The sequence below is a fragment of the Dermacentor andersoni genome, chromosome 3 (assembly GCF_023375885.2).
Source record: "Dermacentor andersoni chromosome 3, qqDerAnde1_hic_scaffold, whole genome shotgun sequence".
Lineage (NCBI taxonomy): Eukaryota > Metazoa > Arthropoda > Arachnida > Ixodida > Ixodidae > Dermacentor > Dermacentor andersoni.
In genome coordinates, this window is record NC_092816.1 from 71,616,036 (window position 1) to 71,637,406 (window position 21,371).

At 47.6% G+C, this 21,371-nt stretch overlaps 1 protein-coding gene across 1 annotated transcript in view; it reads left to right on the forward strand.

Annotated features, from left to right (window-relative positions):
* The window catches only part of futsch, a 192,363-nt gene that overhangs the window by 122,239 nt on the left and 48,753 nt on the right, over window positions 1-21,371 (forward strand). The window contains exon 2 of the mRNA XM_055062076.2: window positions 16,760-16,855. Coding sequence (XP_054918051.1) covers window positions 16,760-16,855 — 96 coding nt within the window. The remainder of the gene's footprint in view (window positions 1-16,759; window positions 16,856-21,371) is intronic.

Consider the following 21,371-nt stretch of genomic DNA (forward strand, 5'->3'; position numbering starts at 1 on the left):
CATTGATCACCCAATGTCATACGGTGCGCTACAGAGAGACAGCACCACAACATGCGTGAACCAAAATCCTTAGATCGTTGCTGAGCACGTGAGCCACACGCACAAAAAAAAAGAGGGGAGGGGGGAGTGAGTGGAAGACCAGGCGAACTAGCTACGTCGTTTGGAGTGAATCACGAGAGCAATGAATTAGAACCGAGAGCCCCAAATACGCCAGAATTCCTGCGTACTATACACCCGTTCTGGCTCACGGATACTGGCACACAAACTCGCACGTACACGCAGCGTATACGCACTAACGTAGCTCCTCCCACTAACGTCGTTACGGTAATTCAATCGCTGATAATTAGATATTCGCAAGCCGTCTGCAGAGTTACCGCTCGATTTGAGGATCACTATACAAGGACCTGTGAAGACGGCCCTGACAAGGAAAGGTTGAATGAAAGAAAAACAACGTAAGACTTCGAATCCGGACGATAGCCGTCTTCGGGTATCGCGACTTAATTAAATGTCAGGTCTGTCTCGGCAAACCGTATCTATGAATGACAAAGAGGAAACAATAGGCTCAATCCAGACACGGGCAATGATGCGAACATAGCACACGTCTGCACGCTTTTGCTGCATAATACCAGAGGTATCTGGGGTGAGCGCACATCTGGCCTTACTGGGGAAGCCAAAACAAAAGCAGGGCCAAGAAAAGCTGTTTTCACGAAGCAGTAGCCGTTCGAGCAGTGTCGTATTTTCTGTATTAGCTGCACGAATAACGCAGTAATACTCGGCCTGCCGCCGTTTCTCTCTCTGCCTTGCGAAAAGATTTATTGTGCGGCCTGCTGGGCGTTTGTACACACTCAACGCCATGACTAAAGCTGTCTCCTGTCAGTGCGTTTGCGAAACCTATGCACTTAGGTAGCGTTATGGGTAGAAAATGAAGATGTGCAGTGCAAAGAAGCGAACGAAATTTCACATGTAAGCTGATGCTTTGATTTCGGTGTTGCGCTTGAACGGTCTGAAGCGTCTTGATGTGCGATATCGTGAGTGCACGATACCCCACAAGGGAGTTTGACTGATCTATCTATCTATCTATCTATCTATCTATCTATCTATCTATCTATCTATCTATCTATCTATCTATCTATCTATCTATCTATCTATCTATCTATCTATCTATCTATCTATCTATCTATCTATCTATCTGTCTATCTATCTGTCTATCTGTCTGTTTGTCTGTCTGTCTGTATGTATGTATGTATGTATGTATGTATGTCTGTCTGTCTGTCTGTCTGTCTGTCTGTCTGTCTGTCTGTCTATCTATCTATCTATCTATCTATCTATCTATCTATCTATCTCATCTTCTGGCTTCCTTTTTGTGGCTCAGTTCACCCCTCACCCTTTGAAACAAGTGGGCGCTGCGATAATTTCGAATGCAATTGTCATAATGTTTTCGGTTGCTCGCAATAATAACACGCATAAATGGAAAGAGAATGCACGGCGGTGGCAGCGCGCACCTGTCCAGAGACCCACTCCAACAAAAAATTTTGCTGAAAGCAAAGCATGGTGCATACGAAGGCACGTACGGCTATTAGATTGGCGAACCGTCGCTGGTATCCTCGTTTCTTATTTATTATATGTATTTAGTTTAAGCTAAACAACTGTACTCGTGTTTAGTTTTGAGTCGATGGATAATGGATACTTCACGGTCCTCATGAGCAACTGGTATCCAAGATAAGAAAATCTTATCACCACGCTGTTGAACATGGACATACAATCAAGTTTCAGTGGCTGCCGAGTCGTTGTGACATCATTGGCAACAAAAGACGAAGCAGCACGTTCCGCCTGTGAGCAAATCAAACTTGTCTCTGCGCCATTGTCAAGGCATGGTGCAGCCTTTAAACTTCGCCTACTTGCTCTTCGAAGTAGTTTAGAACATTGGAATTCACCGGGATGGGCTAACTCACGACTGCACTTTCTTGACCCTCTATTGCTGCTTCGAATACCACCTGGTCTATCTCGATGCGACGCAACTTTACTGTGTCACTTGTGATTGGGCGTCTCGCCTTTACTAACCCATACTGTTTCCATATCGGCTTGACAGACAGTGTCTCGTGCAGCATTTGTGACTGCGACGAAACGGTACGACATAGTCGATTATACTGTCTCTCTTTTGACAGTGGAAGACGGACATTGCGTGCCGCTTTAAGCCAACTGGATGACGGAACGCTTACAGAAGAAAAAATTCTGGCTCTCTCGTAACCGAGAGTAGATGTAAGCATGAAATGGCAACCGGCAAAGCATACTGGTTGGAGATGATACGAGCCATAATTTTGCTGAAATGGGTGTAGTGCATGTTCGCAACGGCACACGCCACCACACCACACCGCAACACGCCGTGCTGTGCACTGGCCCACACCGACTTTGCCCAGCTAGAAGAAAGCTGGCTGACGTCGGCACGACAAGCAGCCAAAGACGCCAGGGATACAGAGCGCACTGTCAAGCTAGAAGAAAATTGTCTCAAGGAGGTTCCACGCAGTGGGCGCCATCTCTCGACGTGACGCAAAACCGTCGCCGCGGAACTCACGGACCGCTGGCGTTCACAAAGGCAACCCTGTCAAAACGCCGCAAGTGCAATGAAGTGTGTGGTGCTCTGCATCTGCATTTTGAACGTCGCTATTGGAAACCACAAATAAATGTTCAGCGTGCCGGAAGTTACAGCTTGAGTGGTATTGTGAACAAACATTACGAAGAACTCGGATACAATATTTTTTTTTGTAATTTGCTTGGGCAGTAACTAGCGTATGTAATGTGGTCCTGTACAAAGGGTTGGGGGCCAGAGACCGCATTTTTAAAGGGACACTGAAGGCAATTACTAAGTCGATGTGGACTGTTTAAATACCATTCCAGAAACCTCGCAACGCTTGTTTCGTGCCAAGTAAATGCTTAGTTTACGAGAAAATTGCATCTGTAGGGCCCGAATACCTTTATCAAAACTCAAATCTCCTTAAAACTTTTTGTGCGCAAACAAACAGGGACAAAGAATAGGGGCAACACAAGGACGAGCGCTCGTCCTTGTGTTGCCCCTATTCTTTGTCCCTGTTTGTTTGCGCACAAAAAGTTTTGAGATGAATCTGTTCCAACTAGGCCGACTCGCTGTTAGGCTTCAAATCTCCTGCCACCCAACCGGGGGAGTGGTGACATTCCATACGCCAACACTTACCTTTGCAGCCTTCGGTGAGTAAAACGGCGCCCGACAGACGGCGGTACCTAGCCAAGACAGAGCGGCGGATTCGCCGCTGCAGCCCCTTTTTGGTCAAGTGGCGCAGACCGTTCGGGCATCCTGTGACATCACACGAAGGTTGAATTCTCTGCTACTTGCAGTTTGGGCGAGTTTCGCGAGCCAGCAAAACCAGCGCGGCACTACGCGGTAGCTACTGAAACGCGAAAGTGTTGGGGGGCGCGGAGTCGAGCGAAAACGAAAGCTTTCGACTGCTCGCGTCGTTTTCAGGGTTATTTCAATGAGTTCTTTTTTTTTAAAGGGAAAGGTAACTGGACAAGCAGCATTTTATTTCGTCTTATAATGCAATACAAGGATGATTTGTGCAACGAGTGGTTTAGTACCAGTGACAGAATTTATCTGAGGAGTGCTTTCGTCATCGGGCAAGTGCTTGAATGTCCCGGGAGAATCTCTAATCATGTGCTGCATTTAACTAAATTTCTCGATTATTAGGATTCTGTTCGCGACAATATTGAGGCCTTAGACGTTCTCAACCACTAATCTATCAGTTTAGCTTGACTTAATATTTGCCTTTAGTGTTCCTTTAAAGCCTTTACTGCTTGCCTGGATGTTCTAGTTTCAGTCCCCGGATAACGGCTCTGGCTTTTGGCTCAAGGTCGCTTGAAGGTCGCCGACAACAGGACCTAAAGGCATTTCATGCTTAAAAAAGGCAGTTTCGCCCAAAGGGAAAAGCGCCGACTGCGATGGCGAAGTTTTCGGTTTGAGCACTGATATTGTTTTGCACTTGTTATTTTTAACAGGCTGAGAAAATTTAAGATAAAAGGAATGTGCTGTGAATGTTATGTCTCATAACATTTGTTTGCAGACTGCCACTGTCAAAATTATCAGGAATAATTTAGTCAAGAACGTAAGACCTGGTGCGAACAACTTTAGTGGCTGGGTAATGTAGCAACATCACCCCTATAGGTACACCATGACATAATCATACAGCATGGCATGGCATGGCATACAGCGTACATATACCTAAAAAATTGACATTCACTAAAAGTATCCTTACATGATTGGAACGCGAAAGATTAGGACATGTCTAAGTTATCACCTTAAATTAAATCTCCACCTTAATCAACTTTGCCCTAATTTGTACCAACATCAATCTACCTTAAGTCACTTTGTGGCACCTTAGGAAACATGTGGCACATTACTTTCATTTGTAAATTAAGAACACGTCACCCGTATACGTTGAATCAATTTGAAAAGGGTTTTCTTTTGAGCCTAGCGGACTAACAGGACTTATGACTGGAACGTCTTTTTTTGGGGGGGCGGGGAAGGGGGAGGGCACAAGCTCGCTGCATTGCCACTGCGTTCGTGAAACCGTCTGTATAGTTCCCAGAAGTATCTTTCCTTCGGACATGGCAGCTCACGGTGTGCAAAGGGCCGGGAGAACCGAGGCACATTTCTTTCTCCTTCTGCCTTTCAGACGTCACTCTTCTTGAGCAAGCAGTTGCAAAGCGATCGATGGTTCCTTTTCACAGACACCGCCGCTATCAATCTTGAGATGTCTTAATTGCGGAGCCCGATCTACGCCTTCCGGTCGAAAAAGGACTACGGGCGAACCGACGTTCTTTTAACCAGCGACCTCCAAGATCGCAGCCAGTAGCGTGAAAAACTGGCAAGCCCTTTTTCTTCACCTTTCGTCCCTCGAATGGCTGCAAGAATGACGCAACCAAATTGGGGAGGACATTCTGAGATCGGAACGATCTTGTTTCTATCGCGCACGGAATGAAGATATTTGCGGGAGAGCACACAGCGTGAGTAGAGAAACGTGTCCGAGAGACGGATGAACGAACGCGGCCCATCTATAGAGAGAAGCGGGAAAAACACTGCGGAGGAAGGTGGCGCCATGGAGTGGCAAAGAGGACACTCTTCTCGGCCAAGATAAACAAATGCGCAAGCGAAGCACAGACCAAAAGAAAAGCATTCCGGACGGACATGAGAAGTGAAAGGGTGGGAACGTCCAGAGTTGACTTTGTAGACTGCTGGATAAAGCGGGTCCAGACCACGAGTTACTATAGTGACGGCTGCAAGAATGTGAGAAGAAAAGTACTACGAAAAAACAGGCGACTGTCCATTCACTGCCCGATCTCGGAGAAAGTGCGGCGGCTTCTTTCTCCGAGTTGCTCGGAAGTCAAGCGCGGACGTTTCCACTTGCTTCTTGCTCATTTGTCAGTGACCATATAGCTGCGTGCTTGCGCAGTGCTTGTATACTTGCGTCAATACGGACACTTTCTCGTGTATACGTCGAACCTTCCTTCCACTGCCGTGACACTTCACTTTTGCGCCTGTGTGTATATGTTGTGAGCATTGGGCACTGAATAAGTAGGTCTATCTGTCTCGTTGGACCTGAACACTGACGTGCTCTTGCGAAGGAGATGAACCGGGAAAGGCGATTGACAGTTGTACGCTCGACCTTTATTCACCAATGTTTGCGCACTATATATATATATATATATATATATATATATATATATATATATATATATATATATTTCTTTTTTTTTAACCGTTGCAACCTCTGCTCTGAAAGAGAAGGTATTGATGAGAAAGAGTGGAGGGGTCGGCCTTAGGTGCGTTCCTGTAGGATATAGCCTCTCCGCGCTGAGGGAAAGGGAAGCAACAGGAAGATAGAAAAGTGGGGACTAAATGAACGTGATATGTGGCAATCAGGACACATGAAATAGGCTAATCACTTGACGAGCTGGTTTAATGAAAACTTCGAGTCCCCAGTGCTCTTCAGAAAACAAGTCCTCGCTGGCCTAAAAGCTGGCCGTCCGGCGTGCCCGCGACCGGCCCGGTGGGCTAGACCTGCCGGTCCCACGTGGGACTAGCCGGGTGCGCGACGAGTTCGCGTCCTCGCCTGACCTACAATAAAGTTTATTCACTCACTCACTCACTCACTCACTCACTCACTCACTCACTCACTCACTCACTCACTCACTCACTCACTCACTCACTCACTCACTCACTCACTCACTCACTCAAAAGCTGGATTTATTAGCTCGGAGAAGGTATACAGATCTTTCCGTGGGCAAGGAGGAACACGAGTAAGGCGGATCTTTCCAATTGTCGCTCGAGCGTGCGACGTGAGAGCGGCGAGCTCTTCACAAGCGGCGTTGTCTGGAGACACGCCCGAAAATTCAAGCTGACATTTAGCACGAATGTAGAGAGGCACGTTCTACGGCTTCCCGTGCGGATCATCATTTCTTTAAGGAAAAATTTGCGTTTTCAATAGTTGTGTGCTTCAGCGCCATTCGTTGCGTCACCGAGCGACAGCCGACGCATTACTGCGCTCTTAATGCTCACGCATTAAAAACACGCCTACCGATTCTTAACAACCCGGTCTGTTAAGCCAACTTCTGAAACGCACGTGGCAGGCTTTACTTCCGGTTGCCTAGCAGCTGTACAAACACTTTTCGAGCGATGTATGAAATCTTGGAACAAAGACATCTGCACTCACGAGTAATCGTAAAGTCCAATGTCACGTCTCACTCCAGCCACTAACCGCGTATGTAAAGCGCCCGAGTAATCCTACAGAGCACTGGGTAAGGCGTACATCGGTGACCTCGCATGTAGCAAATTGTCAGTAGTACGAAAGTCGCAACAGAACTGCTTGTTGGCCTAGTTGGTGCTTGAACAAGATTGTTTAACCGCTGGATAACGTAGATTTGTGAACAGCCTGTGCATGCGTGTATGTGTATGTCGTGTTTATGTGTCTTCCTTTTGTGTGTGTTTTAACTTGCGGCAAAAACGTGTCCTTTAGTAAGAAAGTCGCTGCGTTATGATCGTTGGATTTCACCATAAAAGGCGCTGGCGTAACCGTGGATGAAAATGAAGCGCAACATCCCCCCCCCCCCCCCCCCCGCACGATTATAAAGAAAAAGACTCAATTTTCTTTAAGGCCCGCAAAAGTTGCAATGACTTCCATATATCTGTCTCTCCAGTACCAACAGCACAAACATTGCAGCAGCACAACCTTGTCAATGGCTGCTTCGTTGAGATACCGCCGTCCAGTGCCTTGAGGCCAATAGACAAAGCCTCTAATGGTATTAGAAATATTTTTTTCGAGGCCACCAAGGCGAGGACACCGAGCTCAGCGAACCCGACGGTCGTCCTTTTAACGCTGATAAATCGCCTCCCAAACGGTAATGGCCTCAGCGGAGACAGCGACGGTGACGCAAAATGTATACCCTTCCTAAATTTAAGTTTGTTGACCGTGTGCCTGGTTGTCCATTGGCTACGTACTAATGCACGGGGTACTGTGGTTAGGCTTAGAACATCAATACTTTTCTTTTTTTGAAACTTTCCTTGAGTTTTCACTTAAACTAATGGCACAAGCGGGGCAGCAGACAATGAATCGTCCGTTTCTTCACCACTGACTCGCACGGGTAGGCGCCCTAACAATGAGACCGCCACAAAGCGAATTACCTCGCACGTACCCCAGCCAAAGAAAGGCAGCTGATAAGGAAGTCTCGGGGCATTCTCACGCCTACACCTACTTCTAGCGCATTGCGCCGACGCATGGTTGCAAAGCTCGAACTAATTAGTTTAGGCGTAGCCTATAGAGCAAACTAATTACTTTCGGTTAAGTATGCGGCCTTCAAAACCTTCGTATCCCTGCGTATTATAATTTAGGTGCGAGTTTTTTTTTTTTCTTTTCTTCTTCTTCTTCTTCTTCTTCTTCTTCTTCTTCTTCTGCCTCTTGTGCATGCTTCACATTTTCAGTCTGTACCTCACTTAGCGTTAGGTACTAAGTTGAACACACAGCGTCTTCCATCGTTTGTGGGATACGAAACGACGTTTATGAATGGAGAGTAGCTCCCGCTGTGTGTCTTCCCTTTTCCTTTCTTCATTTCTTCTCTTTCTCTCTGCCTGCTTTAAAAGCGACGCAAATGCGTAACATTCCAGCCAGACTTCTTCTTTTTTGTCGATGGTCTAGCAGCTGGTGCCACGGGGGTGCATATTATATAAAGCCCCGGCATCACACTTTGTTCGCACCAGAGGAGCGAAAATGCCCGTTAGGGCATGCGTGCATCAACGACTGAGCGATGGAAACAATGCAAAATGCAGAAGAGCGATAGTGGCGGCAGGAAAACGTGGAAGGGCGTCTGATGCGCCGTCTGCGCACGGAGGCGCATCTGCTGTCGGCTGCAGCAGGGGGCGGGGGGGGGGGGGGGGGGGTCAGCGCACTCCAGCGTGGCGCTCCCCTACAGCCCAAGTTCAGGCCAGGGGTGCAGGATTAAAACGCCGTTTTCCGCCGGCGTTCCCGCCGTGGTGTCAGCACCTCTGGCCCCATCGACGCATCCTCCCGCTTTGGCGAGCTCCCTTGCCGGAACACGAGAGAGACACACTCTGCTTGCTCTCGCGCTTTCCTCCAGCGTACAAGACCGGCCGCGCGATGGTCTTACGCCTGATTTGAAGGAACCCGGGCGGCGAAATAAGCGGCCAGATTACCGAGCGTGGCGGTGTTCGTGAACAAAGGAGAATGTATGCGCCCTGCATGCCCGCCTTTGTAGAGCGGAAAACGCAACGATCGAGGAGACGCGAGGAGGGGGGGGGGGGGGGGGGATAGGAAGGATACGCACTCTGCGCTGCACTTGTGAGCCGTTGTGCAAGTCCAACTTAATGGCGAAGTCTCGGACGCTGGGTGGAAGAGCAGAGTTTTCTGCAGAAATCACTCTAGCGGGAGCTCTGGCGCTGGCGTCTATGGGAGCGGCAAGTATAGTCGTTCAGCCAGCATGGGCACGATGCGCAGTACATGGATGTGCCTAAACTTCATGCTTTTGGCTTCAAACGGCTTCGCGAATTTGCGAATAGATTTTATCCGACGACATATTGCGTTATAAATGTATGAAGTGCGCCGCACAGTCCAATTTAGGAACTTCAGCACTTCCTTCGTAGCTTCTTTTCGCACACGCAGATCGATATGTGCGTTTTCTTAACCTTTCGCTCTGAGAAATAGTTGATTGTCTGACCTGAAAGGGACTGTCTGTGTGTGAATTAAGCACACATTGTTCGCGGTGCCTAATTCTCGCGAATGTTACGTAGGCTATTCCTTCGCGAAAAAAAAAATTGTCTCTTAAAGCACTCGTTCCCATGTCATCGGCTTCCTCAAAGTATGGGATCTTTATGAGTGCCCTGACTTCATCAGGGACATAAAACCGGTTACTTCAGAATTAATACTTGTGAGCTTCATACTACCTACGTGCAGAAGCTTTATTTGAAGCGCACAAGGTAATGCAAATGCCCTGCACATTCATAAAGCGCTGACGCAGGTACCCACTCGAGACGTTGCATAGTGGCTCTCAATATGCGGACGTTTTCGCGCCAGTCGCCTATTTCTCACCTCATTTCCTTCTCCATATAGATATTTTTTCCGCTAAATTTCGACAGTCTATATAGACTCTGTACACTTCCTGTTGAATATTTCACCTATTTAGAGACTTGGTCCCTAATATGTAAAATCTGCATACACTCCATATACGAGCGTTAACGAGTCTCATTCCTTCGTAGTCCTAGCGTAGTCCGCAGACTTTCGGAAAGATAACAGTTATTTCTTTGCACGGTTTCAATAGACTTTAGTTTGCAGAAAGTGTGAGGCCATAAGTTCGCAGGCTCTCTGCAGGCGATGTACAAACTTTGCATGAAAACGTTCGCAGATTTTTTTTATAAACCTTTCCATCGAGGGAGAGAGCACCTTTCCACTGGAATGTCGCGTGTGAGCACAAAGGCACGTGCTGTAGCTTCTGCAGTGTCCTCAAGTGGTGCTCGCGCGTGTTTACAACAGTCCAGAGGTAACTTTCGTGGCGTCCATTGAGCTCTCGTTGGAAATCTCTATATAAATAAATTTTTAATAATATAAGTAAACAATTGCGATTTTTACGCAAGCTCGCCTGCGATCAATTATAGAGACAGTAACCGCTTATGACTTAAAAACGAGTCTATTGATTCTAGTTGCTTTAAGCTTTGTAATCGATAATTTACAGCGCGTTCTAAATATATGCTCGCTTCGTTAGCACCCAAAAAAGATACCGGCCGTTTGTTGCAGACGACGTTCGTGAAACGATGTGCTTAGAATCAAGAAATGTTCGACGATCAAAATGGCGGATGATCACTTTAAGACCCTAGAAACACACAAACAGAAGCAAATATTGACAACGCTGTCCGAACCAGTGCTGCTTCCTCATGGTGCTAACCTTTATCTGGTGCTCCTGTTCATATAGGTATCTTTATGCTCTCGCATGATCGTCACAGCCTTATGTATTCCCCAGGGGCCTATCTTGACGCGGGAAAGAAAAAAATATTACTCGAAAAGCACGACTGCCATCATATCAAAACCGTATCATTCCTTTCTTTTCTTTTTTAACTCTTCGTCGTTGAGTCTTGCCCGCGGCATTTGGAAACACGATGCTCTTTTAGATCGAGCTCTGTGTTAAGTTTCTCTGGAACCACGAAATAAAATCCTGTCGGTACCGGTGCGCCCGATTCCGACGAGCGAATCGTGCGAAAGCTGGCCGGCTACTAAAACTTCGCGCGTCCGTCTGGTCTCTCAGCCAGCGGCCTGGAAACGGCTTACGGCGCCGCACGACAACACCTGCGGCTAAAGTCGATACGCGAAGCATTTCGAAGTCTCTCTCTCCCTCTCTCTCTTTCTCTCTCTCTTCTGTACTTGGAACTAGCCCGAAACCTTCGGGACAATTCTGATAGTATATAAGTTCCTACGAGAAGGGAACAAAAGTATGGGGAAAAAGAAAAAGCGTTTAGCGGATGCTGTGACCCGAGATGAGCGCCTTCTAGCGAGTGACGACAGCAAGAAAGCAAAGAACGCTTGCGCTCCAGGAAAATCGAGCCATTCAGTTTGCTTCTCTGTCTCTCTTTCTTAAGCCTTTTTTTTTTTTCGTAACTCCTTATGGTTATACAATGTTATCGTTGCACTCTGCAGTGAACACGAGGGGGGGTTCTCCTTCGTTCGTTCTTTACATTTTACAGAAATAGCATATAGATAATGGAAAACCGAGGAAAATATTTGCTTCGCCTGCGTTGTTTTAAAGTGCGAACAAAGCGTGATACGAGACCGGTGTCTTGCATTCCGCCCTTACTAGTGCGAGGCCAGGAATCGCATCCAGCACAGCACCGTCGCGTTGCGGACATTCCGGTGGTAGTAGACCTTATCTTTAACCCGAAAGGGAAAGGCAGCAGTAACATTTTTTTTTTCTTGCACTTTGTCGAGCTGTGTTGCATATCAATATGGGGCCGCTGTTTTGCGATCAGTTTGTTATCTGTTAGCCTCCATTTTCTTTCGCGCACAGAATTCGGTACTTCTTTTTAATGCAGTCCGAGCCTAATTCTTTTTCGTGCGAAGCTTGCCCTGCGGCGTATATAGGTATACTGAAATAAAATCCAGGGACACATTATTCACGTAATAATTGCAGTAGTGGCCTAGCGAACTTATCGTCGATGCGCCACCAATGCCTATAACTGCCTGTCTGAAAAGTTTATAGCGTGGCAAGTCTTGTTTCACGAGTCGAGTAGCTCTCGTTCCAGGGCAGAGCCACCACAGGTTGTGAATGTCCTCTGTCGTAGACGCTGCAGCCCACTTTGGCCAGTTCATTGGGCCTACAGGTGGTGGGCCCCAGGCCCAGGTGACGTAAGGTGTAAAGGCAGCCCCAGCCCGTACTCTTCGAAGAGAGGTTCTCCACTCGAGAAATATTAGGGGGAAAAGGTAGATACGGATACGAAGAACTTCATTAAAAGCATCCTGAGAAGCGCCGCCCCTTAGGGCGACGCTGCGGGCCGCCCTAAATAACGGAGGGTTTAAGGCGTGCGTGTCCCGGTGAAGAAGGAATTTCTGGGCTAAAAAGACAGGCCTGCGGTCTGAAGGAAGGGTATCAAGTGAATGTCCCCGTACCCAGTGTACATTGACGATAGATGAGGATGACCTCGAAGATGTCGTATCTCTTCTCGGATTTGATGGCGACTTGAAAAGCTCGGATTGGGTGCGGTAAAACGCTGATAGAGGCAGTTTACATTTCGACCAAACGAATGCTCTTCGGTGTTTTGGTGGTTTTGATTGCGTCATGCACGGCCTGTACATCAAATAGTGAGGCGTCTGCGTTGTTTAGCATCAAGTAACTTGAAGATCAGGGTGCACGATAGACTGACGAAAGCGACTCGGTCTCTGGGAGTAAGTAGCCGCGTCTGTGCTCACTGCACAGTGTCCACGAGGGACGGTGCTATGGGAAGTTTATTACGTTGCTGATGTTTTGCGGCTTTATTGGTGGTTATAGCATAGTGTAGCACCATGACGGAAGATTGTCGAATGCTGTAGCCAGGGAAAGCTCTCCGTAGAACTTGGAATAAAGAGCCGCCACTGACGGAATAAGCTGTATTTTCAGTGTCAGACGCAAAGGCCAATTGTCATTGCTTTCATGCCCACACACAGTTCGTCTCTTCTCACTACGTGGCATAACTCAGTCCAGTGGGTAAATCTCGCATTTCTCGTCTAGCACCGAGACTGTGTAAAGAAGCGGCTGGTGGGTGCGTCAAGCGGGCTAGTCGGCTTTAAAACCTTGCCGTGAAACTCTATTGGTTCCGCGGTATTGCGATTTGAGAAACGCTGTGCTCTACAATGCCCAGGCAATGGCAAATCTCGGATTGTTCTTGTACTTTTTTAGAAATACTTAGATCCAACGGGAGCTACAGCGCTGTAACTTTTGTTTTAATGTTACTCGAGCAGTATATGAAAGCGGGCAGCTTTGAAAAAGCTACCTTGATAAGAGTGCAAGAGAGAGCCGCCCGGTAAGCTAGTCCTGACCTATGTAAACGTCTGAATACGCTACACAGTTCTGCACGGTGTGACCGACAGTAGGCGGACAGGCAAACAGTAGTCGGACAGGCAAACAGCGGCAGCAGCAGCAGTAGAGGCTAGAAAGAGAGGGATGAGCGCGTCCTTGTTCTCTCCTTCTTTCCGCCCCTCTCTTCAGAATAGGCCTAACTTCAGCCGCGGAGTTGTCTGGCGTCGGCAGCGCCGTCTCGCCGCCATCGATCCACGTATGGGCGCACGCATCTGCCAGACGACGACGACGCCAAGGGGTAAAGAGGGAGGGAAGAGGAGCTTTCCTAGGCGGGATCACGGTGCACGCGTCTTCTCGTCAGATGGTACCGACACGCGATCGAAAGCAACCCAAAGCAGATAAAAAAAGAGAGATGAAGGAGAAGCACAGGAGCTAAGGTATACGGGGAAGCCATAGAGAAGGCGAAGTGGCATGGGGTGGGAAGTGGTGTTGCTCTTACGACTCCAAACGGCAAAAAGGGGAGAAAGGGAGCTTGTCTGTAGCACTCGTTAACGTGTTCTTGGTTGTTCGCTTTGGAAGAGTGCGGTATGTGCCGTTGCTTTCGCTGCTCGTTCACAACCAAAAAGAGAGACAGCAAGAAGGCATGTCATTAAGGAGAAGGGAGCCGAAAAACTCTTTATTATTAAAGGCGCCTAGTCGGGCAGGGGAGGAAGTAAAATTGAATTGATGTCCAGCAGCAATAAGAAGCTTCGCAGAAGCAGCCTATATAGAACGGTCATTGTAGTTGAATGGTAGAGAAGAAGGACGTGACGGTGGAAGTACTGTTGCTTGTTTTATTGTTGTTGCTGCTGTAGATGATTCCTGAGAGGGGAGCCAACTTCTACCCGCGTCGTTCCCTCCGCCTCCTTCTCCCTATTCTGTCAGGGAAGCTCACGAGCCGAAATGCCTGGGAATAACATTACAGAGCGAGCAAGTCGTGTGGGGACGGTCGAAGGTAAGCGGGGAACGCCAGGCCGTTAAATCATTTGAATAATTTGTCACTGGGTCGGGAAAGCGTTGCGCGCCTGTGGGGCGTCGGGGGAGAGCACGGTTGAAGGCTGGGGCAAGCGTTAAAGCACACCTATGTACTTTTACTTCTTTGTTTCAACCGAGAGACTGCTTTGTGGTATTGCGGCCCGAACTTGGGTGAGTAGGTGGCACGTATCTTACTCAGCAAGGAGCATATAAAGAAGAAGCGAGCATAGTCAACGAAAATTGGGTTTCACCTCTCGTTGGTGAAGTGAGAACGACCGGACTTTATTGTACCATTCGCAATATTTAGCTTAGCGTTAGTATTTTTAATATATTTTCTTTACATTTGCTGCATATATCGCCGCCACATCTTTTACGTCACGCCTCGCGCAATCCTCGAATTTGGTGTCTTCACTTTGCCTTGGTGTTTTCGTCAGCTGCTGTAGACCTCTAGGGGCGTTTGGTTTTTATCGTAAAATATACATATGGCTGGGTATGGTCATTAAGAGTTACGGAATGGATTCCAAGGGAAGGAAAGCGTAGCAGAGGGCGGCAGAAAGTTAGGTGGGCGGATGAGATTAAGAAGTTTGCAGGAACAACATGGCCACAATTAGTACATGACCGGGGTAGTTGGAGAAGTATGGGAGAGGCCTTTGCCCTGCGGTGGGCATAACCAGGCTGATGATGATGATGATGATGATGATGATGATGATGATGATGATGATGGCTGGGTGCCCTGCCGACATTCCGGCAAACGCACCTGAACAGTATTAGTAGAAGTTTTTACGCGCTAAATCATTTGCTAAATCATTTGCGAGTTTTCAATTCATACCATATCCATGTCCTTGACTCTCTGACAATTAGCAGTCGCAGCGTAGCATGTGTTTCCTGTTTCGCTCCGGTGCCCTTCAGACTGACTCCTGTAACTGCATCGGACGGGGCGCAACTGCGATATCGCGCTTGCAGCCGCTGCCCACCATATCGACTTGTCATTGCGTTGCCCAGTAATCGCCTTCGCGGGTGCCGCTACGACAGCAGCAGCAGCAGCAGCCAGCTCTGTCGACTGTGCGTACTACGAAGCTGACAAGTTCGGTGCATTGCTGCACCTACTGGTGCACAAAATGAACGCCTTAGCTGAGGCCAGGCTTGGTTCCTACGCGCGCCTCCGCACCGATGTCTCTCTAGTCGTCAGCACGAGGCGTGTGCAGTAAGCGTGTGACGCGCCTGTGACGCAAGTGCACGGCACCTACAACCTCGGAACACGCATTGCAGCGACCCTTCCGACACTGCGAGCATTCGGTCGCATCTACGTGCGCGCACGCGTCTCGCACTCGCCAGCACTCGATCACACTCACCCGCATTAGGTGAACACGACCGCCACTCACTCCCATCCACACGTACGGGTCTGGAATGAGCGTGAATCGGCATACACTCGCTAACGGGTGCGCCTACCTTTGGAGTTCTGTTTTGTGAGTGTCGCGAACGAACGGTAGCGTGCGTGGGCTAGTTAGTTCTTGATCAGGGATGCGAAGTTCCGCGGCTTGACAGGACAAACACGAAGAATACGTGAGCTTGTGATCGTGATTCTTTTTCGCGTGCGTCCTGTCTTGCAGCGCAACTTCACGTACGTGTCGGGGACGAATCGTCAGAAAGCACGTACTGCACTCAATTGTCGAGACGGGGCACAGGCAGCCAGCTGTCCAGCGGCGCTGGCGCGCTACTCGCACTTAAGTGCAAATGCTGCGGTCGCGCGCCATCTTGCGATACAGCGTCTACCCCCTTTGTGCGCGGTGATCTGGCGTCGCGCGAATGGCCGGCAACCCTGCTCCCACTATGTAGTGCGAGAGCCCGAAATATTGCACCACACACTTCTTCCTGCCCGTTGCGCCCACTGCTTACAGCTATAAGCCATACACTCTCTTGCGCACCACTGCGAAGTCTCGGCTTGGCTTAATCAGGGTGCTCTCGATTAATGTCGCTGCCCATAGGCTGGCCTTTCGTTGACCGCGCCGCGTTTATATGGGCCGGGCGCAGACGCTTCCTGCGCAAGGACATCCTCCTTGACTTGGTCAAGCGAAATAAGCGTAGTAAAATGAAATAAGTCTCTTTAGATGCTCCCCTGTGATTGTCCTGGCCAGTCGTGCCATTTTATCGTTCCCTTTCGTTTACATCTTGCCGTGGTTAATCCCTGTATGTCTCGACCCGCCTTTCCTCTATACTGCGTACGCTTGTGTTTGTGTTGCGTCGGGGCGGCTGCTGCTGCGTCAATGAAAAAACAATGCGACTTGCCGCACGTTCGATCACTCGTGAACTGAGTAATTCAACTAGCCCAATCTTCGCCTTTACTAATTTAACCCGTTCGCAATCGTATCACTTAAAAACAAGATAAGAAAAGGAGTCCGTACGGTCGCTTTGATAGCCGCATCAATTACGGAAAGACGCAGCCGTCGCGCTAGACGCAAGCCTCGTTTGTTTTGGTTGAGGGCATGTAGTAGTACTCTGATGGGTCTACACTCTCTTCTCTATTCTCCCTTTCCCGTTCCCCAGTGTAGGCTAACCAACCAGATCCATTTCTGATTAACATCCCTGCCTTCTCTATTCTTTCCTCCTCCTCCAATATGCTTGTACAGTGCCTGCGATTCACGCTTTTAATTTCGTTCATTTCTCTCTGCAGGACTGCTATCATGGGACGTCAAGGCCACCGGCACAGACCTGGCCTCAGCCGAAAAGGCCTGCCTGTCCGTCAAGGTCAGCGCGGGCCCACACAACGGTGAGTCTATTTATTTATTTATTTATTTATTTATTTATTTATACAATACTGCAGGCCCAAATGAGTGCCCAAGCAGGAGGGGCAGAATACATAAGTATTTACGTATGCACGTATATATACATACATACATGAAAAGAAAACACAAAAGCAATGCAACATATGTAAATATCTTAAGAAAACAAGAAATGAAAGCGACGACTAATAAGATTAAGAGAAGGTACACTGAAGGAAGGCAACTTGACAAACATTAAAACAGTATCACACGCATATATGAGCACTGGCGACCACTATCGAGAGAGGGGAAAAAACAAGTACCAAAAGTTGAACGAGCGCTCATTGCAAAATACTGAAAATAACAGAATAAGGATGATGTGGAAAGTATTATACAATATTCACGTGTAAAAAAAGAAAAAGGAAACAGTAACAAGGCTTGCCGATATGGCAATACCCCCAGTATCAAAGACACAAGCGGTCAATAGAATCGGTGTTTATCAATTGTGATAATGGCAGGCTGTTCCAATCTGTTACAGTGCGAGGGAAGAAGGAAAACTTAAACAGGTTAGTTCGGGTGTTGTAAGGCGTTAAAGAATCAGCGCCATCTCACGCCATTTGTAGACATCTTATGCTTGCACACATAGAAAGCATACTGCGCTTGTCTTCTTTAGGAGCGCGAAAGCGTAAGGAAAATTAACTGTTTCCTTTGGAAATTGTAATGTGTAAATAAATACGAAATATATGGTTAATTGTTGTATTCCTAAGAAGGAGATGAACGGAGACGAACCCACTACATTTCAAAACTCTAGCCTCCTTGATTTCTCGCTAAGGAATTGATTACTACAAGATAAAATGAAGATTATAGTTCCATTTGTTTTATTTCCCGCAGAAACCCCCGCGTCGGTACGCCAGTGTGACGACGCGGATATTAAACGACCTTCTCATATGTGGGCCCCCCGTTGCCGCCTAAGTAAAGGGTCTTCAAATTTGCTGAGTTCAGTACGCGTTTGGCCGTTTCAGAATACAATGTAGGACGTGTTTAACGATAACAAGCTAGCTAGGCCTCAGCAGACGCCGTCGCCATTCATTTAGTCACGCCGTAATGGCGCGGGAACTTGATTTTTTTCTGGCTTACCAAAAGTCGGCTCGCTGTAAGAGTGGCTTTTCCGGTATTGCACAAATGTAATTTAGTAATGCGGCTCAACGTAGCTTTTCTCTTTATTGTCCCTTTAAGTGCCTTGGTTGCGCGAGATGAACAGGCAGCATTAGCACGAGGCCTCGTTTTGGGCAAACGTCACTGCATTAGCATTCACGTGTGTGGCAGAGGGTTTACATAGAAAGGCCGAAAGTAACGCTCTATGTTTGCTTGACTTCCACGCTCAACCATTAGCATATACGCGAAACTACAAGTGTTACGCACGCGGGCGGCGCACAGAACGCTCGGCTTCTACGCTCGTGAACCTAAACTTCTCCACCTCGTGTGCTGCTGCCGGTTCAGCCTATAGCAGCTTATCTCAACCAAACTGAGCAGGCACGAAGCGCGCATAAGCGTGTCGACAGAGCGCAAAGCCGCGGGTGACACATAGCTCGGGCGCAACTGCAAAGCACCTGCAAGTATACGGACCTCTGCCATCTTGTACGCGTTCCAAAATAGAACGGAGGCGGTTCGTTCTTTACGTCACGAAATAGGCGGTATGTTCCGTTCCGTTCGTCCGATAGCAGACGACACGGAATGATTGACAGCAGATATCACGTCACAATTGACGTCATGGCGTTCGCCACGGCTCAAATTGACGAATCGTATTTGGCTCGGTGGAGCGAACCGCCTCCGTTCTATTTTGGAACGCGTACAAGATCGCACCCCCAGCAGGTGCACGCACCGTCAACTCGCGAGTTCCCGATTAGGTGTCGGCAACTGCAAATGTAGCAAACTGCGTAGTGCCACCGCCGCTCGCCTTTTTTATCGTTTTCTTTTCTATCTTTATCTGCTTTTTCTTCTTTCTTTATTTATAAAGCGGCAAGTACTTCGATTTGCTTCGAATGCAAAAGTACTTCGAATGCAAAAAAAGAAAAAGAAAAGAAGAAGAAAGAGGAACAAACACTCGTGTACTTCGATTTTAGGTGCACGTTAAAATCCAGAGGCGGTTAAAATTATTCCGGAGCTTTTCGCTACACGGTGTCTCTCATAACTCATTTCAGGATGTTAAACTCCAGAGTTTCAAGGGACGGACAACCGCCTAGAACGTGTTGTGAGATGTTGGTGGAAACGAAAAGAGCATAACTTGTAATGATAGATTCGACCATACGGTTGGCAATTTAAGTAGAGATAATAATATTTAATTGGCACAGAAAGTCGCCAATAACAGTATGAGGCGCGAACTGTCGGTGACACCTTGATACTTCAGTAGTAGCAAATGAGATTACTCTATGTAAGTCAGCTGTTATTAAGCACCGCATACTTCTCGATTTAAAAAAAAAATCTGTTCTTATATTTGGCGTTTCCGCTTTTAGTCTATACGTATTACGAAGCAAAAAAAAAGAACGAGCGATGCTGTCTTCGCGGCAACGGGTGGAGCAGCTGAGCTGTCGCGGCAGTTATTGCATGGCGGCGCAAAGGAATGCTTTTTGTACGCGCGTGAGTTGTTTGCGAGTGAGTTCCCCGAGTTACGCGGTCTTCCTACGTGATACAACATGTCATTGAACTAATTGAGCCGTAGATGGGCGCCAGCAACACTACAATAAATTTGTTAGATTCAGAAAAGACAAGTGTGGGACACCGCAAACGAAAAGCTACCGGTGGCTCAGGTTGTGTGTGCGCCGCGGAGTGCACCCACTCGTGCACTGCACTACACCTTGCCTTGCACCCCGTGCAGTCGAATGCGTGGGTGCAGGAGTGCGCCACTGTACGTCGCACAATCGAAGGCCTAGATGCAGCATTGATGCGGAAGGTGCAAATAATAATAGTATAAAGACGCGGTTGAATCAAATAGAAATTAATAATAGCACTATTGGCATATACTACCACTTAGCTTGGCTTGGCTGGACCAAGCCTGCAGCGAGCCGCTCATACAAGTGGGGGCCCTGGAATTGAGGCCCCAACGATCGTGCCATATTTCTTTTTTTTTTCAATAAACTTTTTACTCACTCGCTCAATTGGCTTGCCTGAGGAAAAAAAGAAAGATTTGGCTTGTATAAGAATAAAGAAGTTGCACAGGAAACCACGAAAGCACGTGGCTATTATTGTGGACATAATTCAACACTTCAGAAAACATGAGCCGCAAGAACACGGGCCTGATATATAAAACATTAATTTCTTACAGCTAGAACCGCACTTGTCGTTTGCTTTCCACCAATGCCGGCGTATAACTGCCACCGCGCTCACCTATCACTGTTTCCAGCATGTTTCCACACTACGAATACTCCTTGCTGCAGATCGATAAATGCTGATAAAAGGCGTCCCATGGTGCTTTCCGCGTTACCACTGTATGATTGGACGGGCTTTCTGCAGCAAAATAAAAAGAAAGAGAAAGATAAAAAAAAAGAGACATGCACCATGAACCATGGTTTTCAGTCCCTTTAAAGAAGTCGAGTATCTGGCTGAGTTAGTTTTTGCTGTGCTTTCGCGGTGGCCGCTTTCACATGTCTCACTTTTTTTGTCGTTATTGAATCAGAAATGTTACGACACGCGACTGAGTATGCCTTCTTTCATTGCTTTTACGAGAATAAGGTAGGTGAAACGGAAGCTGCATTTGCTGCGCATGCACTTAATACCGAGAACATCTTCAGATACGACACTTTGGTCATTTGAACCGTGAGTGTCACGTGTTTCGAGTGATGGTATACTGCTACTATTACTTGAGCTGCTGCATATGAAAATAAATTGCATAAGAACCAACAAGCACTTGCGGTGCTGCTGGCAGGACCGCCTATTATTGATTTGACGACGTTAGTGTTTATTTGTTGACAGAAATCACCTCTGCTTTCATTGTGCAAGGAATGGCAAAAAGCGTCGCTAACCCAGCGACAGCAAGACGGGATTGAAAGCGATCGTTAGGCCATGCAGTCACCAACTCACAGCTTAATTTTCCCCGATATCAATTACATATAGCAGAAACAGGTGTGGAGCCGACAGGAAACCGTGCCAAGCGCCCGACAGGACCTCAGTAGTGCTGAAAGTGTATTCGTTCTATTCAGCCAACTGATAACGAATGAAAAAGAGTCATCAATCATAGTGGGTATTTGGCCATCTCCAAGTTTCTCAACACCATATAAACGAGCTTAGCATGGTAAACTTGATGGAGCGCCGTTGAGAAGTCTAGGAGCATATTGCGGCACCAGGAGGAATCTTGATCTCAATTTTTGACTGGTCTTTGATAGCCTGCGTCTCCTCACCCACCGCCTCGTTTCAAAAGGGATGCTCATAGCATTCATTCATCCACCATGCGCAGATAAAATTTGTGTCTTCTTTATCGCCGTTGTGCGACCTTTAATTAACAGTCGGCGTTTGTGAAGTTATCCGCCT